The sequence below is a fragment of the Falco punctatus genome, assembly GCF_963210335.1.
Source record: "Falco punctatus genome assembly, chromosome: 7".
NCBI classification, from domain to species: Eukaryota; Metazoa; Chordata; class Aves; order Falconiformes; family Falconidae; genus Falco; species Falco punctatus.
In genome coordinates this window covers 43,971,457-43,998,297 of record NC_137587.1, presented here as the reverse complement: position 1 = coordinate 43,998,297, position 26,841 = coordinate 43,971,457, and the positions used below count along the sequence as shown (strand labels likewise).

Genomic DNA, 26,841 nt, shown 5'->3' with positions numbered 1-26,841 from the left:
ACTGTAGGTGCCACTGGCACCAGATCAAAGTCTTCTTGGGACTCCTTGTGCCAAACTCCCTTTTCCCTTCTCCGAAAGGGAGCTGCCGGGAAGGGTAATGCCGTTTGCTGGCCATGCTGCCGCTCACCTCACCTCAAGCGAGGCTCCAGCCAGCAGACAGCACAACACTAACGCAGTCTGAAAGCAGTGGGAGTCGCACGCTGCGCCCACCGTGCCAGCTGAATCATTCTCATCTCATTGTGAAGGTAAAGGCCAGTTTTCATCAAGCTGCTATCAGCAACAAGCTTGCAGAAGTTGGAATGCCATTTTTAAGGTTAATGTGCTCTCAGCCAGTGCCTTTTCTGCCGTGAGGATGAAGGCACACTTCACTAGATGCCCTTTGTGTTAAAAGACAATACATTTTTCTTGGTATTAACAAGCAATAATATACAATGTTAAAGAGCAACACTGCAAATGAAATACTGATTAAGAGCAAACAGATCTATTTCACAGTCCACCACGCCTGGCTATTTAAGCTCTAATCATCCACTGAGCAGTCTCCCTCAGCTTAAAAAAAAAGTGAGTCACCTTGGCATCTGTCACTGACCACTGACCCATGTGCTACCCACCCGCTCCTCACTGTCATAGCTACGTCCACTGGAAGGAGCCTCACTGAGAGAACATATTTGTGATGGAATAGTAGATTGTTCATTTTTTGTTTTCTCTTTTCCTTCTTTTCTTGTCTGAGGTGGCAGAAAGGATTATTTTTTTTTAAATCAGCCAGAGATCCAGATCTGTTTTTCTCTCCATACAGTGATTACTCATTCTTCAGTTGTTTCTGCAAGAATTGCATTTTTAGTAATTAAACAAACATAGGAAGCCCAGGGTTCAGAGACTGGGTTCTGGTAAGAGATAATAAGAATAAAAAACACATGTGAATTTATACTGTAAAATTTGCAAGACAATGAATACAGCTTGCTAGTCTCCACAGGCAGAAAAAAACACGGGACTATGTGTTACACATTTAATGTTCTGCTATTCCTGGTTAAGTGTCAAGTCTGAGCTTCATCTGGGGTGCCCCACCTGCAGAATGAAAATTATCCTAAATTGAGTACACCCATGACCACTTGATACTATGTAAATGCTATCTAGAAAAACAGAATCTTATTTAAGGAGCCCTTCTATAAGAACAGTCTGGCTTGATTATTTATTTACAGCATAATCTCCTTATATACCACCTGTGACCATCTACATATGAAATAGCTGCAGCTGTGGACATCACAGGAGTTCATTTTCCACACGTCTTTTTTTTTTTTTTTTTTTTTTTTTAATATAAAGGAATATTCCTTCCCAAGGTGCTACACTGCAAGATTCAGCTTCTTGCCAATGCAGCTCAAACTGCACGGAGTGATTTCAATATGCTGTTATTTCATTGTATTTACTCATATGACATTTCTATTAAAGCAGTGTTTCTCTTCTTATGAACTAAATACATCAAAAGTGGCTACTAGCCTGAATATACTTTAAAAGATGAAAGCACAGAGCATCAATGTCTTTCCTTTATTATGAAGCCCAAACTTATGGCATTTCTTCATGTACACTGGCATATAATTTGGCACAGAAACCAATAAAATAATTTGCAACAATATATATTTAAAGGAGGACAGACCCACATGTTCATTTTTTCTTGTTTAATTACCTAACTTATCTTTCTCTGGTGCAATTTTGCCATGAGTTATTCATTAAAAACTAATAAAAACTTCCAAATGAGCTATAAATAAAATCACAGTGTGCTGGTATTAATACTCACGTTATTCGATTCTACTCTTCCCCCCCTAAACCAGCAACCTAAATATTTCTAAGACTACTTACGATCCCCTTACTATTTAGATGGGTGACTTTGTAGACTATTGCATGACATTGTTTATAAACATATTACCGCTTTTATCTATTGTCTAACTAAATGTCCATTTCAGTGGTTTCAGACAGAAGTTGAAAGATAAAGAAATATAACTAATTAAAAAGGCATATTTCTTACCTTTTTTAAATTTGATATTTCTTCCTCTTAATGCTTACTCTGCCAGCTGGTCATTTTTGCATGGATCCACACGGAATGTCCTTTACTAAATTAAATATTCTCCAATACTGCTTACTGCTGTCTGTCTTTCACAACATTTCCAGGCTCTTAGATACTAATGTATCCTGCCTGTCTTTAGAAAATTGTCCAAAAATCAATGCAATCGACATTTTGCTTGTCTTTAGTACCTTTGATTTTTATAGAAATTTGAAGTTAGCAGGTTTGTTTCTTTGAAGCTGTCCTGAGCTTCCAACTTATTGAAGTAATGAAGTGTTTTAACACATACCCTTGGAAAATGTGGATATATTTCAGTGCTTGTGGGTACTGGGGCCAGAGGAGGAAGACAGCAGAGAGGGAGAAGGTGGGTCTGACTGGCAACAGGCAGCTATGTTTTCAGTATGCTTTCACACTTACCTGTCACTAGAAACTTCCTGTGCTTTTGCACACTTTCACTTTCTGAGCATGCTGTTTAAGGAATATCGATGTGCCTTTAATTATGGTTACGTTCCTTTTTTTCTGCTACCTTCTTCCACTATCCCAAGTCTGTAACATATGCTTTTCTTTGCCCTAGTATTTCACATTACAAATAAAACTCTTTTGCCATGGTCTGAAATGAGTCACCTATTAACAGATTACAGCTATATTCATTAGCTTTGCATCTGTGGAAATCACAGGGGTCAGCACACCCGAACTGCAAGTGATGAGTTTCACCCTGGGAAAACCACCTTCCTGATCAAGGTGCCTTCCCAGAACAAGAGAGGCTTGGTTTGGGGGAGGGCAGGCAGGGTCTGAACTCACAGCACTCGCCCACGGTGAGACTTCGGGCTTCAGCCTCACTTCGTGGGTTTAGCACCGTGTTGCCCAGACCAGGCAGGTCACAGCTCATACTGACCCAGACCTACTAAGCCTGGCTTGACCTAGCTGATTGTTCCAGATGTATTTGGATGTGTCTCTACTGTGCTTGACTCTTATTTACCATTGTGGGACAAATGCAAATGATCTATACACAACACAGTTCTGTTTTCCTCATCTCTTTACTTGTTTCAATTAACAGCTACATGGCTGACAAATACCCTTTGTCAAATCTTTAGGGCTTAGGCTCACAAACCCTGTCGCTTCAACAGAGATAGATTTTTAGAACCAAACTGTGAGCACTAAACTTCTACCACTCCTTCACAGACAGTTAGAAATCTCCATTATCTTTGACAACAGCTAGTCTAAGAATGTAAGCATGTCAAAGTAAGGATACAAAAGTGGTATGGTTTTCATCACAACAGTAACTTAAATGCAAGTTTAACATATCAGAACAAGACTGTATGCTGCATTTTCGTATTTCACTTTAAATAAAACACTCAAACATGGTGATTAAATCATGCTATGGCTCTCAAAGCTACGGGCAACACACTTGTAGGCTACAATGCAGTGGAGAAGCTGGGTCTGCAGAATGACTGCAAAGTGCTTCTCCTCACCTCCTGCCCAGGGGTGGGACTGGCTGGCAGAATGAAGCTGTAACTAGAGTATTTTCTATCTACTTCCTTCTTAGACCAGGAAAAACACAAGAGACAGATTGTTACTCCAATCTGTTTTTGAATCATGGCAATAGCAGCTATCACAAAGCCTTTGTTTAGCTCTTCCCTTTTATTAAGTACACAAGAAAATACTTAGCACATGAACTCACAAAATGAGACTTTTCACTTGTCATATCTAAGTGCGTAAGAATAAAGATACATACATGTTGTTTTATCACAAGTGGGCAACAGTATCTTATTGCTTTAAAAAAAAGAAAGAAGTTTAGTAGTGCCTAAAAGCTGCCAGTGATACCGAGTCCACCTTGTATGTTTGCCAACGCTCAGTAACAGGGAGTTCCTTCTTCAAACTGAGCGTGTGCGCACACGTGCACATTTGTAAACAAGGTCAAAATTCAAAGCATATAGTTAAGATTAGCTTTGCCACCTTCTCATGCCTGGGTGCTCACCTATACCAACAAATTCTTACATTCATAATTATTACATTCATAAATATTATATTTTTAATTTGAAGGAACATGCACATTTGAGAAAATAAACAGTATATTATACTCCTCTGCTACAACATGGGGAACAAATAAATTGACTTTCATTGTGGAGAATTCTTAGTTAACTCAGATTTCTGATAGACAGCAATAAAAAGCTAAACTTTTCATAATTTCTTAATATTTAACAAATATAAAATCTATATGCAATCAACACCTACCTGTTCCTATCAACACAGAAATGTTTTTTTTTGTTTTAACTGACATAGTTAATGTGAAAATTCCTAAATGCAATACATCCTTTTATAAGACGTAAGCCATCTGGATGCAGAGTTTGGGTATATAGTGAATACATAATTCATGTTTATAAATAAATACGACAAATCTGTGTTATTTCTGCTGAAATCAAGAACTATTCAGGCACACAACATGTAAACTGATGAACGGTGACATGCACCTCCTATTGTCACTTCTTAGGACCTCTGTAGAGTTCTGACATTATATGCAGCAGGTGCAGGAAAAAAGTAGAGAAGTAATTAACATAAAATTATACTATATTATGCCATCACCCAACAGGTGTACTAGCAGGTGATCTTTCTAATTATAATGCACTCCAACATTTTCAAGGCTATTATTCTTTCTACATAAAAACCTATGAATACAAACCATTTTTACCTCATTGCGCAGAGACTAATAGCCATGGCACAGTAATTGGAACATCCAAAATTAATTCTCTGAATGCTCTTCTTTGTTGTATACTTTTGGCAAAAAAAAAGTTAACTGTAGGAAGATTAAAGTAAGTACCTATGTTAATATAGTTAAGCCCTTAAATCAATCCACCTGATTTTTGCAGCCAGGCTGATAAGCTACAGCTCCTAGTGTAATAAATCTTGGCTATGATACAACCTCTGGGAAAAAATAAAGATGGAATGAAGGGAAAAGTTCTGGTTCAGCTTTGTCCTGATGCTTTGAGATGTTATTTCACTCCAAATAATTTTATAAATATTCTTCAAGACCACCAAAATTTTCAAGAACTAAAAGAAAATACTGTAAGTCGCAATGGCAACAATAACATCTTTAATAGCAACAACATATTTCCCTGCCCCTGTCTTCTAAGAAAACAAGTCTCAAGGAAGATAGCCGGAAGTACTGCAACATAAGAAACTAACTCACAACAGAATTTCACATGGGATTCAAGCTGAAAACTGCTGGGATACCATGACAGATAGAAAATCTGTTATAACTGTTATATCTGATATATGAGTAAGTCCAAAGTCGTTCTGACTGGCAACATTTTGCATTTAGGGGGAAAAAAAACCCCAACAAACTCGAAGGAGTTGACATATTTCTTTTAGAGCTTTGAAAAATGAACAATTTAACTGGCAACCATTTTCATGGAGCCTCAGTCTACTGACCATATAGTACTATATTATTAGCTGCATTTTATTATTGAGCTAAATGGTTCATTTACACCCATTGCATCTACTATCTATTCTATTTTTGACTGAGGCCATACATATAGTTGACAAGAACTCAACACACCAGCAGGCATCAAAACTTTCAGGAAGCCTTCAAAAGTGGATTAGGTGCTCCCAAAATAGAAAACAAACTTTCTGTAATACCACAGGGTTACTTATTGTACACCAAGCACATAGTAGCAATTTGTGCAGCCACTATGAGGAAACTCATCACAGAGGTTGCAAACAATAGAAGTATTTTTCAGAATTATTCCTGCCTCTAGCTACACAGCAAAATGAACAATTTGCATTTAAATTCAGCTTCTGGCTAGCACTTTCTATAAAAGGAACAGCTATTTCTGATTCCTCAAAGTGTCATTTCTCTGACCTCCTCCAGTCAAGGCCCTCTTAGTATGTTTGTCTTTCTCATTGTCTGCCCCAACCCGGTAGTCTCCTTCATTCACCCATGCCATACCGTCCTGCTGCTGGAACAACTTGTTCCAAAGACTCTTACTCACCTAGCGTAAATTCCCCAACTCCTGGCTTCTTTCCTGATTTCTCATTGACTCCGCAGCTACTCTGTGGATCATTCAAGGTAATTAAGTCTGAGATCTGCTTAATTCAGTGTCTGGCTTCTATGTGATGAGTATAACGTCACAGGAGCTTTGAAAGAACTTAAGAACAGGGTCCCATGGCTTCTTTGTATGTGCTTTTGAAATATCTGTAGCAATATTGTAGTTAACCTTTTCTGGTTAGCTGAGAAACATTAAAAAAAAAGAAATCCCTCAAAACTGCTGCAGGCCCTGATAATAAATGAGGAAAAAACCCCCTATCTTCAGATTACCTCCAATCTTTACTGCTCCCACTGCCTGAGAACACAGCAAAGTTCTGCTTGAATACAGTCTAAGTACTTTATCATTTTGGTAAAGAGATTTTTTTCTCTGCCACAATGAATGTACTTTCCCCAACTCCATTTAGTCCTCAGCCCATGTTTTTTACTCTGCATTGTTCTTTCATCTCCTCTTCCTCTTTTTCTACTCGAGGATTTGCTATTTGATTTTCTCCCCTAGCCTAAGTCCTCCCTATGCACTGTCCCTGCCCTCCCCTTAATTCATTAGCTGCAGTACTGTACTGACCTCCCTAGCCAAAACTGTTTCTGCCTTTACATTTGGTGTCTCTTCTGCTTTCCACATCCTTCTGTCAGGTCTAGCTCAAGTCCTGCTTTTATTCCAGTCAGGCAGTTTCCTTCTCATGACCATGATTCCAGAAAGGGGTGTTGTCAGAAAAACAAGACAACTCCTTGCTTTCAGACCAAAGGATGTGACAACGCAAAAACTCGTCTTTGTCCGAAAGCCTTTTTCACTATGCACCCAACTCTCAGGTTTTATCTACAAAAATCTGATAGACTTAACTCAGTAATTATTAGTTACAGTTATCTAAATATTTTTATATTTTATTGGCATCAAGAAAGGAACATGAGCTAACAGATTTGTCAGGAATATATCAGGTGCGCCCAAACAAATGTCAGCTATAACAGGATAACAGGTCTTGTGGATAGGGACAATACCACAAACAATACAACTTCAGTTTACCAAGGTTTTAAACATTATCTAATGTAACAGTTTCATTAAGAAGTTGGGAGATCATGATATGCTTAGAAATCAAAGGAACTGTGAAATAGGTGCAAAACTAGTATGAAGATGGTACTCATGGAATGGATATTTTCAAATTGGAAATACAAATGAAATCAGATTCCACTGGGGACCATTCTCCACTCAATATAATTCAATATTTTGTTTTAGAACCTGTATGTTGAAATAAAGACTGAAGGTAGCAAAGCTGAGAAAGATTATTTATAAGAAGCTAGATATTAATATTAGAACTTAAAATCATCCCAACAACTTGAGAAACAGTCTGAAAAAATAGGATGCAATTCAGTAAAGGCAAGTTCAAGGTTCTGCATTCAGGCAGCAATAACGAACAGCACAAATACAGACAGGAGGTGAATGTCAGTGCAGTACTGCTGCAGAAAACAGTTTTGAGATAGGGGAGGCATTGCAGACCATAATGACTCTTCAAAAAAGGCCACATCATATAAACAAAATCATCTGTAAGACTATGGAAATAATGCTTCCATTCTATGTGACACTAGTAAAGCCCCTGCTAAAATACTGTGCTCCACTTTGGGCATTATGATTTTAAGAAATCTGCAGACCAGATGGAAAGAAGGCAGAGGACAGCAGAAGGAATAATCAGACATCTAGAAAACATGGTCTAAAGAGAAAGTGTAAATCAACTCAGATAGTTTTGCATAAGCAAAAATAAAATAAAGAGGAGACGTTCAAACAAGTATGTGGAAGGTGCAGAAGTACTTCATGTCCACTAGGAACAGGGTGGTCCATCTCAGACTTGAAGTAAAGAAAGGGAAATTTAGGCAAGACATGAGGAAGAACTTGCTCATGATAATTAGATAGTTAGTCAGATACGTACAAATAGTTAAGACACTTCAGACAGAATGCTGAAACCATCTAAGAGAGGCTATGAAATGATCAGATTTTAGAGAAAGCACAGATGCACATTTGTCAGAAGTGATTTAAATCTAGCTGAGCCTGATCTTTGGAAGAGGAGCAATCTAGATGAGATTCTCTATAATTCCTTCCAATTCTGTTTTCTAAGGCTCCTCTCTAACCTGATGCACTGGATCAATAAATAATATAGCGCAGCTATTACATCGATCACTGAGATGGCAGATAATAGGAGTGGTGCATGATGTACTGTAATTATTAATGGCATGCATATGCATTGATGTAATGCCTTATGTCATTGCTTTGCATTGACAGTCACAGCATGAACAGTGGCATAAGTCATTTGGAAAAACCTGTTACATTTAGAAAAAGCTGAGAATTTCTTATCTGTAATACAGCCATAATGGAAAAAACATCCTTAGCAGACCATAGAACAAATTAATTCCTGTCTTTGCACCAAATTATCAAGGATCAGGCAGATAACACCAGTCTTTGGCTGAATGAAAAACAGGACACTCCTAATAGGAAGACCTATAAAATTCTAATACAGAGCACAGGAAATCCAACAAAAGAAACTGTAAAATACCATCTTTGAGGCTTCAACCTTTCATATTGATCTAAAAAAGTAAACAGTATAAGGCCCTTCTGACTTCCATGGATTTCCATGGGCAGAAAGCTGTACCCACATAGACAAAGCAGGACTGGGGGATTAACATATTAAGTGCCCTTTGCATGGGTCTTAACAGAGAAAACTCCAATTGTATACTCTCTCCACAAGTCAGTGCAATTAAAAAGAAAAAAAAAAAAAGAAAAAAAACCAACAACCACCTGTAAGATACAAAGGTATTTATCGACCAAAAAATATATGGTGTTTTAGCCAGATGTAAATTGTTAATGTTGAGTCAAACTTCCACATTGAAGCTACAAACTTCTATAGTTGCAGAAATTATCATCTGCTTTTCCTATTTTGTGTTTGTATACACATGCATACGTACATACACATATGCACCTAACTGCATGCTATATAGCCTGTCAGTGTCACCCAATCTATGAAATTCTATAGACAGCTTTTGCTCATAAATCTAGAAAGCGCTTTTTCTTTCAGTAGAACAAACCCTTAATCTAGTTTCAATGAGTTGTAAAAGACAGCTCCTGTGATTCACCCCCTCCCCTCAACAGAAGCACTGCTTGTTAATCCAGCAGGAAATAACATTTGCCAGGATTGACAGCTGTGGATTTGTATTCAATTCCCAAATTAAAAACCAATGACAGGGCCTAGTTCAATGGAGATGTCAAGCAAAATAAAGAAAGTAAAAAACCTGCTGCTTTCTCTGTAAAATGCAAACATACATACATTTTGGATCACAATACTAGAAGCTGGGGAGGAGATATAATGGGATTAAAGCCGTGTGCAAAGTTTCTCTTGAAGGATTTGTGGTTTTGGTGGGTTTTCCCCCCCCTCTAACAACTCACATTTTATATTTTTCCTCTTACATACAGTTTTCCTGTTACTCCAAGTATGTTTTAAAACATGTTAAATCTATTTCAATAACTAGTTGAAATTCTGCAAAAAAAAAAATACAATGTAAAAATTTTCATAGTCAAATCAACAAAATCTTCATATATAAAATTAATTATTGTCCAGTTTCAAGATGACTTAATTACAGCTCAACTACTACGAAGAAATCTAATGGCACGGGTTCTTAGGCTTCTGCAAAATTGTTTTAATGGTAAATCAGAGTCCAGCTTGGGCAGCTTCTACTGCTAATCAGGATAATAAAATCAGAGATTGAAATTGCCTGACACAGTAAAGATGAGCTGTTTTCTAGTGCTGTTAACAAACTGCTCTGTAAAGCCCAGTGCAACTTTTCCCAGTTTGAATACTCTTCGGAATAAATTACAATTGTATCATTCTTACTGGGAATTCAATCCCATAATTATGAGTTTCTAATTCCTTAAGTCTCTGTAAATACTCCTCTCACTTGCTGAAAATTACACCTTTCATATACTTTCAGATGTCTGTGTTTCTCCCAACACACTGCTTAAACAAGGGAACAGGGAACGTTCCATTACATTCAGGCCACTTCAGCAATCTGTGAAACACCACCACGCCAAAGTGTTCTACCTCACTGCTATTTACCTGTAAGAAGTGATCCTCCGTAGGTCTGTAACAGGAACACGATAGCCACACTCTTCTAAGACTTCCCCACAGGCAATTTCTTCTAAAGAAAGGTCTGGTTTATCTACGATGCCAGCACAGAGTTCATAGGTCACTCCGACCAAGGCAGGTAAGGGTTCCTCTAGACAAGAGAAGCTCTCCTTGTCCTGATTCTGAAAGACTTCAGGATGCTGCCTTTCTACTTCACACATGTAAACAGCTTTTTTTTTAAAAAAAAAAAAGACAAACAAACAAACAAAAAACAACACAAAAGAAAAAGAAACAGGGGTGGGGGAGTGGATATGTTAATGTATTCATATTAAATAGAAAGATGGTACACAAATTTTGCCCGGAAATTTTTGATCATCAAAGTATTAAGAGTAACAAGCTGTGTTATCTGTGTAAAATTATGACACACCGAAATTGGAATTTTAGAGAACAAAAGTTCCTTGCCATTTCTGTAAAATTATTCTTTAAACTATTTGTGCTTACATCATTCAGAATTAATCTATACACACCTTAAAATAAATAAAAAAAGGAAGATAGTTTATCCAAGAAGTCTAAGTCCCAGAAGTGCCATACAGCTTCCATTTGTTGGGCAATGCGGATATCAGGATTTAATTTAAACTATGCAGTTATCTTGCAGAGAAGTTGGGTTGCAAATTATGTACCATGTGCACAATGATGAGTCTTTCAGCCTGTCAACTCAGCTGTTATTTAGAAAGGGTATGAAAAGCATGTATGTTTGTTTGAAAAAAAAAAAAAAATCCTCTTTTGAACATATAGTTCCTTGCACAGATTCCTCTGTGGAATCTGAAAAAGACTTCTTGAACTAATCTACAAACAGCTGCCACTGTAAAGCACTCCTAAAGAAAGTGCAAATGCCAGATTTTAGACCTTATTTAAGCAAAACCTCTCATTGATGTCAACAGAAATTTTGCCTGAGTGAGAACTGCAGGACTGGATGTGAACACAGAAAGAATCACTGTTGACAATTTCAGATCATGGTAACTTTAATTTATAGGTATAACCTCACTTGTTTTTTCTTTGAAATTTCTTCATGTCTATCTCCTTGCTTTTCATGAAAGGTTACCATGAGGGTGTTACAAACACCCTGAATAAAACTATTTTAAAATCTGAAATTATTTTTATTCCATTAAAGTATTTTACATGCATATTTCATATACATGTAACACAGTTTTCAAATGAGCTTACCTTACATCTTGCATTCTAAATCTTGCAGAACTGGTATAAAAAAGAGCTCAAGTTTGATGGACAGCATTTTGTTCTTCCAGTTACTGGATTTAGCTTATTATTTCTTAAAACTCTGACATACAATGAAGTCTCCACAGAAATGCTGTCACATAAAAGTACCACAATGACCTCTCAAGCACTTGGTCTCTGAGGAAGTCTACACCCCAGAGATTTGTGCCAGGGCTCCTTCTGCAATGCTTCTTGCAACACCTCAGAAGTGTAGCATAGCAAGATCAGCACTTGAAAGGGAGGTGTCTAGATCAGTCAAAACCTAATCTTTCTCCAAAAGTTAAAACTTTCAAAGCTGTTTGCAGTAGGTACATCTAGACCTTTGAGATTCAAACAGTTAAGGAAAGGAGCCTCCATTTCCTACTTGAAACATAACTGGAGCATAGTTTTCTTTTTAAAATGCAGCATGTAGGCAGCAAAACAAATATTCCATGCAGACTCTGAGGGACAGATCCTTGTAGGGTGTCTATTGTCGTTATTCCAAAAACTTTTAAAAGCTATGACAATTATCATAAATGACAACTACATCTAAGATCTCTCCAAGATGAGCCAAATATTCTTAAGGTTTTATTGCTTTTTTACTGCTGACATACCCGTATCAGTATTTACAAAAAGGAACAACACATGCATCCCACTAAAGGACTTGGCCATCAAAACAGGATGCAGGTAAGAGTGTGGGGTACGGAAATATGAAACTGTGATTAAAGTAACTCTCTGTTACAAGTCTGTTGAATCCCTGAAACCCGTCCTGTCATTCCAGCAGGCACCTGCTGTTCTCCTTCTCCCTCAGCACAACTGGGCTCCATGTAGATCAAAACCTACATTCCCAGAAGGACCTAATCCAGCAGTCCTCTTCAGAGCAAAGTCCTGCAATATGCCAGCACTTAAAGCCCAGTAACAGCTTTTCTCTGCAGATGAGGAAGAAAAGCAGCAGTACCAGCCACTTCTGTAAGAGAGTCCAAATATTAGAGCACTCACCAAGTCAGAGTATGAATTCAGGATCACCAGGCTCGCAAAGGTTTAAACTCAATTTATCTCTCACAGATAAGCAAAGCCTTGACCACCAGGCTGCCTGCTAATATCGGGGAGCAGAGAAGTCCCCCATACCTCTTCTGAAGGTGCAAAATTGACTGCACAAGTGATGTACCAGGGGAGATGAAGTACCGGAGGGAAAGCAGCCTGTGGCCTATAGGCTAGGGAACACTCTTCGGAGCGTAACCTGTGACTCTCCTCTTTCTCATTACAGCTTGTCAGCTTATTGCACATACACAGTTTGGAGAGCAGAAACCAGAACCAAGAGCTTCTTTTTCAGCAGTCACCCACTCACTAGTCCTGTGTCTGACTGCTCTTTTGTCTTCTGATGCCTTATGCTACTTTGGTCAGAAACTGCCACTTCATCATCACCAGGTAGTCTCCTCCGTCATCAGATGGACACATGTGATGAGCAGCAGCATAGTAAGGACTCAACCAACCATCTAGTGCTCATTAAGCATCTTGACTAATTACCCTGGAGCCACTCAGCTGTAAGAAGTCTCAAAGTGGAAACTGATGTACTTGCCTACCTTTCTGCAAAGCTGGGACAAAGGATAGATGGCTCAACCAAACTCATCAAATAAGATCATAACTGTTATTAAAAGCACCCTCAATAGATGACTCATACAGGGACTTGTTTCTATCCCTAAAAAGAAGAAAACAACAGTATGGACTGAGAGGTTAGTGGGGTCTAGCTGACTGGGGAACATGCTTGCTTTTCTTTCAACTTCTGATTTCTCTTTGATTGCATCTGTGTTTCCTACTTCCTAGAACAGAACACAGCTTACAATTCAAATCTTTGATTCTGTTTATTTTAAATCAATGCAAAAACATCACAATTCATTGAAAGGTCATTATACTCACAGTGAAAAAAACAGAGCACATGTTCATTGGTACTAATCCTAGCCTTTCCCAGCAACACATTATTTTATTATATTTGAAAATGTGTGGTCAACTGGCTACCAAAATGAGCATTGCCCAAGACCATTGTCAGTCAGTCATGTGTGAGGAACTAATATGGAAACTACTGAGACAAATGTGTAACTTTTTTTCTCTCTGCTCCTTCCAAATGTGTGTTTTATGATCATTCAAGATGATCTAAGTCCACAATACATTGAAATTTATGGCCATGTCTGCCTCACCCTGGTTATGTGCTCCTTCCACCCCTCAAGCCTGCATGAACTCTTTCAGGCCAGTCAGATAAAATGCCTAATCCTCATTTTTTTATTATTTTCATTTTTTTTTCAGCCCTAAGATGTCTGCTGTGGCTGCATAAGGGCAGGTGCTGCCAAAGGGAACGAGGTGGGAATGTACGTACAGGGAGTGATGACTGCCTTTAAAAGAAGCACAGACATCAGTGGGAAAACCTGATCACGACACCACACCCTAAAGGAAGGCAAGCACATATGTCAACCAGCACACGTGCAGGGAGCGTGCCTGGTGAGTGCAAGGCAGCTGTTTGCTCAAAAGTAATGTGCTCTCACCTTCCCAGTGGGACCCTGGTAGGAGCGAGCAATGAAGAAGGTCCCAGCCTTTATTTCTGCTTTATTTGTCTGCTTTATTTTCTGCCTTTTCAGGCACCAAGGCAGACAATAACCGTGCAATGGAAACGTAATTAAAGTGATGTGAGTACTGTCAGGGCATGGTTGTGATCACTGAACTGCTATGGGGTGTCTGACTGACCACTGTCCCTAAGGCGAGGTTTCTGAGCCGCTCCAACCTCTGGAACAGTTTAACTCCAACAACAGTCTAGTCTTCTGAGGCAGATATGACACTTCCGTACAGATGATGTAATGAACACGTCACTGTTCAGTACGTGTGTGTACATATATATATGCATAAATATGAACACTTCTGCCTAAGATTGCCTCAAAGGGAGCAACAGCGATATGAGCCATTTCACTTGGCTGGCAAATAAAAAGCACTGGATTATTAATAAACAAATAAACAAACACTTTGTCTTTGTAATAGTCAATATAAGGCTTCATAAGAAGTATGTACTGTCAGTATAACAGTGCTGCACAACACTGAAGAGCCTGTCAATCACTGTCAGTAAGAAAGGACAGCACGACACCACCCAAGAAAGTTTCCTATAAAGTCTACCATGAACAGTCTTGAAATGGTCTCTTAGCAACAGTGGAAAAATCTTGTGATTTTCTTTAATTAACATGCAGAGAATATACATTTCATTTTTAACTTCCAGAAAGTAAATCTTGCTTTGAATTACAATAACTAACACAAAAATTCAGAAAAAAATAGTATATTAACCTAAATTCATAATAACTGGTACAATGAAGCTGTCCATGTATTTATGAAAAAGCATGCAGTCCTGAATTTCCCTCAGTTTAAATTCCGAAGTATACAAGACACAATAACACATTAAAAAAAGAAATAAATATTTAAGAACAAAAGAAAAAAAAAAAGAAATGTGCTTCTGCACAGAAGCTGCCTACTAAATACTACATAGGTCTAGTAGGAACTTCAAATAAAAGCATCTATTGCATGATCATTGTAGAGCTGTTTGTAATTGCATCCAAAAGACGACAGTGACTAACCGAATAGCAGAATGTAAGGCTACCCTGATCGTTGGTTTCATCTGTAATGGCAATTTCCCTGGTGAGAAAATTCTGACCAACTGAAAAGTGGTTGAATAGTGGGCTATCATACAAAGAATATAGAACAAAGATTTTATCACCACAGATGCACCAACTTTTAACTGCTAAACCCTGAAAAGCTTGCTTCACTAGAGAGCAAAAGTAAATCTAAAAAAAGAGGATTACCTGGGCGGAACTGCTTCACCACAACAAAGCACTGCCGAGAAGTATTAAAGATCAGGATTGACACACTGAGGAAAAAGATAAAAAACAAAAGATCAATGCTTTATGAAGGATTAATGCAGAACTATTAAACTTACATCCTGTGAATTTAATGTTAACTACATAAATACACAGATTTATTACTAAAGCCACAATGCAACCAGATCCTTGTCCAAAATCTATCAAGAGGGATAGATAATGGGTAATGTCTCTAAAGCCCATGGAAATTTACCCAAAATTAAGTCACTTTTTTCTCCTGTCATGCAATGTAAGACAACGATCAATTCCATCTCCCCAAAGCCAAAAAACAAAAGTCCAACCACAGAAACATTGCTACTAGATAGCAGTAACAAGGAAAAAAGTCCTTAAAAATAAAAATATTTTCTTACCTTATATCAGTCCCACATTAGGGCAGTCTAACTCTTAGGCACAGCCTAGTCTCATCCAAAGCCAGAGGCATCTGCATAAGCACAGAGCATCTTCTATCTGTGGCTACTTGTTGAGCTGGGGCCTTAAAACGGACACCATCCAAGTCCAATTTTGTATAAATTTAAACCAGAAGCAGTTTCCACTTCTACTACATTCAATGGTTTCAAATTCACATTTTAATCTTTCCCCTGTCCTCTTTGGTTGTTTGAAATGTATGTCACAGGGAAGCCTAAGAGCCTGAGTTATTTGAAGATGCTCTGAAAGTGTGAAGTACTGACGTTCTCTGCTCACCTTTAAATTACTCAGATTTTACTAGTTTAAAAAAATGCAGACAAAAGTCTGTCTCCTTAGCTGGTAGCCCATTAAAACCTGCAAAAACATGCATATTTTTTGCTTATTACCATGGTAGCATTCTTTCTTTTGTTATGCCTCTTTGTATGCAGTTGGAAAGTTAATTCATTATTCTATGAATTCTACAATAGATCAGAATAACAATGGAATATTTGCAGTGTTGAGTCAAACTTTCAACTTTCCATGTAAAAGAGCTGTATATTTATTTTCACTATTTGATTTAATAATGAAGTCTCAAGCTGCCAGAGAAACTGCTATTTGATGATTATTAAAAATAATGTTAATGTTTATTATAATAATATATAAAACCCAAAACATAAGGGAGAAGTCCAGATGTTAACATTTATATTCATAGTTGCTATTCTCAAAGACCCGTACTGCATATTGATGGCTTCCTGCCCCAGGAGATGTCACTTACAGGCAATTTTAAAGTAAAAGTTTTAGCCTTTAGAGATGCTGGAGGAGAACATTCACTCTGTTTACTGGCATGGGGGTTCTTTCTGACCTAGCACTAGAGTATCTGGGAGTTACAGGGTAGGGCGCTAGAAGAAATGAAGTTAAACCACAGCCTAGCATGTTTTTACATTTACTTAAGTATTATTCTTTGATTTTATTTTTTTTTCCTTCGCATGACTGTTCGTCTCCCCAAAGCAGTACTGTCTGAGGGTAGACACTGTGCTAAAAAAAGGGGGGGAAAAGAATTACTGCTACTGAGCCTTTGTTTTTTGTCCACGGGTTTAAGGATGTGGGGTGCTTGAAATTTGAGAGAGCAGCAGTCTAAATCTGAGGTTAAACAAAAGAGTGGAGACTTCCTGAAGCATACGGTTGCCCTTTACCTTTCTTTACATCCACCACTCCAGGCCCAATTTTTCACTTGGCTTGCCTTCTTCAGCACGTCTCATTAAATAACTCATACCAACTCATTAAAAATGGCTCAGCTATTAGACATTATTTTTTCCTAAGAGTCAATCACTTGAGATTTTTATGGAACAGATGGGAAAATTAAAAACAATCTGTCAGAATTAAGGAACAAGATCAAATTAAGCTGGAAAGGAGTAGCAGCAAGTTATTACAATTGTCTGCTTCTCACACCATCTTGAGATGAAAGGGGACAGAAATGGCACAAATCTGTAGAACTTTCTATTTAATTACTTCTAATTTTCTGAGAGACTGACAAACAATTTTGAACATAAATTTACATTTTTTAACAAACCACAACACACAAGTTCTAATATTTCTTGTCAGACTTGGAGAGCCATGGAGGAGAAAGTTCAGAATTACACCTTCTTAGGAGGAGTGTGACATTACAAATGCATTTGGTATTTTTTATTCCGCAAGAAACAATATAATGTGAAATATTTCCACAGGTCACAAGGTATATTACTTCTGAAAACCCATCTGAAGCCGCATTAGGGACAGTTATTTGCATATTATAGAAAGTTACGGCAAGACTCTTCAACTGATTTAAATGGAGGATGCCCTGAGCCACTGCTTTCAATGGGTTTCCTTATTGCTGCAATGACCCAAATGTGTGGGTTCAGCTATAAGGAAAGTATTTATCTTCTAGAGTTTTAAATCATTATACAAAGAATTCACTACAGTATTTCAAGATTACTATTCTTACAGATGATACAGGCTATCAAAAAGGATTACTACAAAAGCAGAATTCCAAATACATCTTTCACTGGTATCATACCACAAGAGTATTTGATGTTTCAAGGCAATTCCCTTTAAAATATTATAGCCAAACCTATTTCAGAATATTACATATGCATCTGCAAGCTTTAAAGTGATAAATAAAGACTAAGCATATCAAATAAAAATTTAAAACATTCACAATGACTTCTGGGAATATCTTCACAAATAAAAAGATACAGAAGACAAACAAAGCCCAGGCTGTATGTTACCAGAAAAATCACAAAGAGCCACTAGAAGGGGAAAAAAATACCCCAGCCATATTTCCTAAAAAAGGCAGGAATCCTAGACAAGGATTTAATCTGAAATGGACATCAGAGGTCCGAATGTAGCGGCCGGTTTCATATGCCCATGTCCCAGAGAGGAGCACAAGACCACTTTCTTGCTATCTTTTACAAAGGAAAAGAATACTCAGATGTGAAAGGATCACGATGGATCCAAAACTTGCCTCCACACCTTAAAAACAAGCTATTAACATGTCTGCACAAGCGAAGCACTGTCTCAGCTTAGACCTGCCAACCTTTTCATTTTGGGTGGCAAATGATTACTTTTTACCATGTTCCACAGCTGTACATCTTCGCTGGCCATTTCTCCAGCAGCTGACGCTCCAGGAGACTGCCGGTGTAAAAGGAGAGGTCATTAATGCAAATGCAATACCACTGAGCCCCCGACCTGCACCTGGGACACAAAGAGCACACAGCATAACTGCTGCACATAAGCATCATGGTCAGTACCTGCTATGGCCAGTGGGCTTGTCAATGCTGTAGGCAAGAGATGGCTGAGAAGAAAAACCTTAGAAATGTGCTCTATCTGTCAATCTGGAGCTATCATTTGCTTCTCTAAAGACGTAAATCACCTTGGACCAAGGAAGGAGACTTGGCTCCTTCACACTTGCGTTTGTCGGTGGTTGGTTTATGACCAAAACGGAAAGACAACATATTAAGAGATGATGCAGGTTTGCACAGTGTCTTCCAGGGCTGGTGAAGACCACAAAGGCTGCTCAGACTTCAGCCCAACCCCTTCTCAGCTTCCCCCTGCAGTAGCTCCTGCTCGCTTCATACATACAATAAAACAATAGTCTATTAAAATTAATTCATTTTCTTTTTCCCAAAGAAAGCATGCATGTAAATAGGTTACTGTGCAATGAGGTAGGATACTGTTCTTTCTGTAAATGTAGGAACAGTTAGGGCAGCCTTAAAATATTTTAAGAAAGGTCAGTACTTGAAGCGTCAGCAAGACGTACCTCAAAAGACCAGCTACCCTGCACCTGAGCTTTTCTTGTACTCAAGTTTGCAGTTAGTGTGCCTGGTCTTGGTATCTAACACAATGTTTTCTTAAAAGGGATTCCCAACTATTCAGTCAAGGATCTCAGGTAGCATTTAACCAATTAAACTTCAAAGAAAAGGCTGACTGAAATAGGCAAGTATTAGGATTCTCCAGTGGATATTTGGCTTCCCTGAAACGTCAAAGTCAATGTGGAAAAATTACGTACAACTGACCCATGGACATCTACAACACAGGAGTCTAGAATTTTAATTCCTCTTCCACCTTTAGAGGTCTCACTGAAAGAGAAGACATCTACCTGAATACAACCTTCACAGTTGAAAACACCTCTTAGAAGATTTTAGAAAATGGCTCCATTGTGTACCATTGGCCTAAAAACCAATTTCCATATTTTTTCCTTCCCCCAGCATATCACAGCTGTGTATTTATTGAACTCACAGTAACTGATGCTTTATGACATTCCAGCACAGCAGACATTTATATAGAAATACTGCAGCTTCACACACTCAAACTCCAGAAAGGAAGGTGGTGCTTCTTGGAGAAATGTAACAAACACAGTATTTGACCACAGCAGTTGCAAGGTAGGGGACAGACGCAAACTGACATCCTGTTAAAATGTGCACACACATATGGACGCACAGAAAGTTAATTCTTTTGAAATACATCCTAGCAATTAAGATCAGCAAATCAGCTTTGCTAAAGCTACAAGAACATGCACTTCTGCAGCTCCAATACTTGAAGGAAGGTTTGGGGGGTGGGGGTTAGGGGTTTGGGGTTTTTTTAGTTCTGGTTTGCTGGGGTGGTTTTTTTTTTGTTGTTGGGTTGGGGTTTTTTTAGTTTTTTTTTCTTGTTGTTATTGGGGGTTTTTTTTAGGTAGAAATGTAATTTCACCTTGTAGTCATTGGTTTGGCAATCTATCTTGATGATTTGTCAGTTGTTGACCTGGGCTACAGTTAATCCACAAGCAACTGCTAACATTTACTAATTGCTTTTCACGAGACAAATTTTTAAAATCCTTTAATAAATACGATTGATTCAGTCTTTCATTATTCTTAGATGTGAACTTAATGCATACTTTACAAGTGTAAATTTGCAAAACTAAAAATAATATTTAAAATAATCACAGTACAGTAATAGCAAAGAAAAGGACAAGATTCCCTTGTGATATAAGACTGAAGACTGGAGATGAGGGCTTTTGATGATAATCTTGTGCTAATACTATAGTATGCTAAGCAATTGATGAGGTAATACAGGCAAAGAAACTGACCTCTCTTTAATCACTGTAAGAGCAACTCAGGATCTCCTTGCATCGAGCATGGGTATGTGTGTGTCACACACAAACTGTGATCAGAATTGAATAATGGAAAATAAAGCACCTAAAAAAAAGATTGACATTAACATTGAAAGCCAGGGCTTCCCACTCAGCCACTTAACCTCAGCCACTTCCACCTACTTTTAAAGGCTAGAAATTATCTCCAAATTAGTTTAAGATCTGTAATATTGTTTGTGCTGCTTACAAATGGTAATCTCGGCTCCATATTGGAGACTTTAGGAAGTAATGTTATTTTTAAAAAAGCAACAAATTCTGTGGCAAATCATAGCTCAGCAACCTACTGAGTCTTGCATATGTATATATAAATACATACAATTCTATATGTATGTAAAATATTTAGTAATGTATGCACATACATTCAAACCAAACCAAAACACCAAAACCCCCACAACACTATCAGAGCCTGCGAGACTTCAGTTACCATTCTCAAAGATGACAATGAAAAAAGAATGGCAGATTCCAAAAAAGAAACAGAAAAATGACATGCCAGAATAAAAGCAAGTAATTAATTTAATCAGTCCTCTTGACTCTCAACAGATATTTGATATTAAAAATCCCTTTGATACAAACAGAAGAAAATAATCAAATGTAGCGCGCAACCACAGAAGTGTTTAAGGATGTATTCATCTCAGCTGGAGAGCACGTGAATATATAACATACGTGTAATATTTTTTTTGCCTATTACACTTCATAAGGGAGAAAATGTCAAAACTTACGAATCATACTAGAAGAAAAGTTAGGAAGAAAAGAAATAAATCATTTAGAAGTCCTGTAATTAGTTTAGCTTTAAAATATAAATTTATTTCTCTTCTTGAAGTTATAGAAATTTGGCTTGCTTTGTTCATACAGTGTTGAAAAACTAATCTTTCATACTGTTTTCTATGTCGAGACTATAATTCCATCTAGCCTTTTTAAAATATGTTTGCGAAACACCTCAGATCAGGATTAAAGCTTGTTAGTGCACGTGTCCTTTTCTTGTTCAAATCCGAAATGACTGCACTTTCAATTTTAAAGTGATAATAAAAGAAACCCTCAAACTTGTTTGAGACCTAACAATCAAAAGTAATTATTTGGGAGGATTCATCCTTCAGAAAGGTCTACTTGATCTTTAGTTATTTCAAAATTATTGGTGGTGGCCATGAGAAAGAATTGCATCTAACCACTATGTCACTCGTGTACTCAAATTAACCACCCATTTCACAGCTGGACATGTCCCTGAAAACTTCTGACGTGGTATCTAAAGTGCTGTCATCTTCCTTTTCTCAGAGCAGCACCTAGTATCTTAAGCCAGAGAAAATAGTCCCTTCGTTTTCAGAACAGACATGTAGTAAAGCTGTACCCCTTGATTATTCTCCACTGCAATTCCTTTAGTTTCCCAGAGCTTTAACTATAATGCAGATAGTCCCGAGATTAAATGTGTGTGCTTGCACAGTCTTTACCGGTTCATTTAAGTCTTCCTTCAAAGCGTTTTACATTTTTCAAAGGCCAACACCAATCCAATTGGCTGCTAAAATGCAACCTATTACAAAAGCAAAGCTATAAGCTCCTGACAAAAACATTCAGCCTTTCATACTAATGACAGATAAAGTGGATTTGGCAAAAGATAATTAGAGAAGTCTAGAAGACTTCTGTATTCTGATGAAATTTGAATGCTTTCTCCAATATAACATAAATATTTAATACTAAGTAAAACCAGAATAAAGTGGTGGGACACGTATGCCTAAAAAAAATGAACTTTACTGTGGAAAAAATCAAAAGGAAGATTGGTTTCAGTAAACTGAACTGCATCAGGAAGTTGTTCGTGACACCATAAAGGAGGAAGCATATGTTTGGTTAATCATCGGACTGGTGGAAGAATGAATTAAGAAGTGCTAACAAATCCATATACATACATTTTTAAAATATAATCTCCTTGTAAAGTAGTAATTTGTACCCAAACCAGAGAATATGATGCAGGACAATTTCTTTGGAATAAACAATCCTCCCAGCACCCTGTTTTCATATAACAAAGAAAAAAATAGAAAGTAAATTCAACTGCAAAATAAATGAGACATCAAAGCACGTCGCTCTCAATAACATTCTTGAAGTGTCATATCTTGGCCGGTATCCCAGGATACCCTTAGAAATGAAACATTGCATCTCAGTGGGATTCTTTCAACAAAATATTTTAATAAATAAATTCAGGTTTTAAGCTAACTTATTTGATTAAATAAAGCTTTGTGGGCATTATGCGCAACAGATGTCAGAGCCTGATGGGCTTTTGTTCCAATTCCTAATTATTTGTGAAACTGCCATTTATAAATACCATCACATAGTAAGACCAATAAATAATCCATCTAAAAGGCATAGTATGACTCCATTCTAAAATGGCAAAAATCAAAAGTTTTAAAACAATATCAGGTTTTGAGGACAACTCACAAAACAAAAAACTCAGTGTTCTGCCCTAGTTAAGGTAAGGGACAAACCAGCAAGTTTTCTTCTTGCCTAGCAAAAGCCAAATATGGAGTGAATAACACAATCTTTTGCCAAGTATAAAAGTATAGTCTCACTGCTATTAGTGAGAAACAGACTGAGAAACTGGCAGCTGTTCACATTTTACCCAGTTTTCCCATTTCTAGAGTAACGATTTCAATAGTTCCCTCTTTTCCAAGAGGTATTTTCAGATACAATTCTAAAAATAGCAGCAACTCAAATTATAGAACGTTTTCTAGCTTTCCTAAGATTGTTTTTACCAATCCCAAGTGCAGACCATGACCATGCTGCTGTCTTTAGACCATGTAAAAACCTTTGGCACTCTTCAGAGAGAACTCATTTATTTTAAAACCACCTGGAAGCAGAGGGAAGACTCTACTTGATTTCAGTGACTGTAAGAGTGTAAACACATTCACTTATTTTGTGTATTACTGCAAATACTATAAAATGAAATCCCTAGAAGTTGTAAAGACAAGATGCCTCTGATCTGGATACCAGATTCCTTTATTTAGGAATTTATAACTAATCAGCCAAAACTCTCCTGTACCTGTTAGTTTTAAGAATTTTTATGGGTTACATTCTCAAAATTAGGCAAACATTTAAATTCCCAGTGAAGCAATGCCCTCAAGAAACAATTTATTGCCATTTTACTCTACTTCAGTGGTACAGCAGAGAAGAGCTCATATGCTATATGGTGCTTTCATATCACATACTTAAAAAGGTGAAATGAGAATCTTAAAATTTGGTTTTTGATTTTATGTTTTTCTCTGATAACTTTATAGCATCAAATAAATTTATTTTTGCCTTATTGCTATGATTTTATTTAAATCAGATCCTAAGGTAGCATAATAAGACATCTTAAAAGACAGAAAATATGCCTGCACAATTCCTGGCACGTAAGCAGAGGATCTGTCAAGTCTTCACTTTAAAAAGAACCCAAGAACGAAAAACAAAAAACCAAAAGCATTAAGTGAATTTTATTTGCAAATATCATATGCAAACAAATCATGTAATTACTTGGACTGAAGAAAACTAATAGGCTACTTTGGTTTTTTCTTCTAATACCAGGAAAATTTTCATCATCCAGATAGCATCCTTGATAGACAGTTACCAAGTCTAGACCTGAGTGTTTTCAATGACAGTGACTACAAAACATGCCTTCCTAGATTGTCTTACTGCCTATTGGTAAAAATGGTTCCTTAGTGTTTAATTTAAAAAATACATTCTACATGAGACACCATTTCTTGTTCTGTCATTGACTATTGATAAAATTAAATTATACCAGCCTACTTCATAACATTTCTTCAAATTTTTGTGATAGTATTTCTTCTCCTCAGTTGTATTATTCTTTGCATGAACATGCCCAGCCATCATTACCCTCTCTCAGCTCTAATTTCCCTAAACTTTTCATCATTTTTGTTGTTTGTTGAACTGCATCCAGTGCATATCTTCTGCACTATCTTTGAAGATAATCAAGAAAATCCCACACCATTGACACCCTGCAGGAGCTGTTAAAAAGACAGAGAAGGTTTACAGCACAACAGCACATCATTGCACATAAAAGGCAAATGCCACCCAAGAAACTTTTTTTTTTAACCTATAAAGATATTAAAAAGCTTTGTTTTACCTATTTTAAAGCTTCTGTGATAATTCTTGCATAAAGGAAGCATCTGATTTAAATTTCATGGTGTCTTATAATACACTAGGACATAAACCAGAAAAATACATACAGGATTAAGTTTCCATAAAGCCCAAATGATCTGGCATATGAAATAGGAGAAGGAATTTAATCCACTTCTATAATGTGGTCAGGGCACATGACTTCCACCCTGTCTCCATAGCTGCCTGCTACAGCCACCAAGCCAGAATAGCCACCCTGGTTCCTCCAGGCCCCTGGAGTGGCTCTAAGGACCCACCACCTGGCCAGCCCTCCTGGCCTGGGCTGGGATGCAGCAGGTTCCTGGTGCAGCTTTTGGGTGGCCACGTTCTGCACTGCCCACTGTGCAGCCATGCTCCCCAATTTTGGCAGCGTGCAGAAAGCAGCATGCGGCTACGTAACGTCAGAGCACAGAGTGACTGCTCGAGCATATTCATCTTCCTGTGCTGAGTGATGCTCATTTTTAACTTGCCTTGAGAACCTTTTTCTACTTACCTCCAGCACTGGCACCTGCAGGAGACAGCATGCCCAAGTGCAGATTGCCTTGGTTTCCTTCACCCTGCAAATTCCCTCCTGACGGAAAACTACACTTTTCAATTGGCTTTGCCATAGATAAAGCCTCTTTTCTCGGCAAACAAATTAAATCAGGAATTAATTTGTTTTAAATGTGAAATAAATTAATCTCTTTACTTAAAATAAGACAATCTCATAAGGCAGGAATATTATTTCCTCCTCTTTTTGAGAGAGATAAGAAAAGACCGAAAAGTTTTTTCTATCAAGAATTTTTAAGTCAGGAACTGTTACTGAGCCACTGTGATATGTTTTTGCAGGCAAAACCACAGCATAAGAAGGGTGCAACACACATGCACAGTTGTACGGTTTTTTAGTCCAAATGCCTCTTCCCTGTCACATGATATTTTCAGACTTGAGAGGAACTCACATAAACTTGAATGCAATTCAGTCTCCTCAAATTTGTTTTCTTTTAAAAGTAGTATACTTCACAGTGAATTTTTCATACTTTTAAATAGAGGAGTGGCTATAATTTTGCTTTATATCCATTCACAATGCAGTTGGAAAGGTGTCCTTTTACTTGCCAACTAGTAAAAGGTACGGTTACGTTCCTGTTCTTGAACATTATTACTCAAAGCTTGTACAAAAGTGAGCACATGACTGTACGCTGACCTTCATCTGTTCCCAAATTATGTCTTTTAAAAGCCTTGAATCTGTTTAAGGGGAGTTGCTGAAACCTGAAACTAAGTTAGTCTATTGCTTTATAAAGTAGATGAACGTAAAACTTAAGTATTACATTTCAGACTCTTACTCTACTAAATATAGCAAAATTAGGACAAGGGAGAATATAACTGGAACATGAGCCTGGCTTTAGAGAATAATTTTTTGTTACAGGCATTAATGATTACTTTATAATATTTGGTACATTTCTATTTCTGACAGAAAACCACCAAACATTTGCAGATGGAAAATGTCCTCCTGATCAAGTATTTTATTTTTTAAAGCAGTGACCTTAAAAAAAAAATTAACAACTCCTTGCCTTGCAAATCACACCACCACATATTGCTAACTAGTTCTGATAGACCCAAGTCTAAGAAGTATCTTGAAATACACCTTGCATTTAAATTTTCAGCACTTGCAGTCTGCTTGATTTTCATAAGGATATGTTTAATAATGAGCAAACACATCCACTGACTATTCAGAGGGAAAGCAAACTTCATCAGAAAAGCAAGCAGTGCATAAAATAACTGCAGAAAGCATCTTTTGATGTGGGTCACTGCTTAACACAACAGGCCAGAATCATGTAACACAAACACCATTTCAATAAACTTGTTCAATAATTACAACCAAAAAGAGGTAATCAAGGATTTTTATATTTCTTCATTCATATTTAGTAGTCTTTACTGTTGTTTCTAATGTCATAAAACCTTGCATTGAGCTCTGATAATATTCATCTGCATGTTTCAAAGAAAGGTGAACTTAAATGTATCTCCACAGGACAAGAATATTATTTTCCAATAGAAAAATGGCTTATAACTTGACTGGTATCTTGGCAAATTTACAAATTGTTGACAGTTGTCAGATGGGAACTGTAAATTCATTAAGCATTTAATCTACTTAGAAAATCATAGAAACCTTAAAGTTGTAAGAGACTTCTGGAGATCATCTGATCCAACCTCCTGCTCAAAATCAGGCTAACATTCTAAGTTAGGTGTGATTTCTCAAAGCCTTGTCCAGTCAGGATTTGAATTTCTCTGAGGATGGAGGTTCCTCAGCCTCTCTGGGCAAAGCA

At 37.4% G+C, this 26,841-nt stretch overlaps 1 protein-coding gene across 2 annotated transcripts in view; it reads right to left on the bottom strand.

Annotated features, from left to right (window-relative positions):
• The window catches only part of NUDT14 (nudix hydrolase 14), a 62,879-nt gene that overhangs the window by 3,538 nt on the left and 32,500 nt on the right, over positions 1-26,841 (bottom strand). For both annotated transcript variants that reach the window (XM_080395789.1, XM_080395790.1), the window contains exons 3-4: positions 15,283-15,347; positions 10,190-10,427 (exon numbers count right to left, since the gene is read on the bottom strand). In XM_080395789.1, the coding sequence (XP_080251915.1) occupies positions 10,190-10,427; positions 15,283-15,347 (303 nt within the window). The remainder of the gene's footprint in view (positions 1-10,189; positions 10,428-15,282; positions 15,348-26,841) is intronic.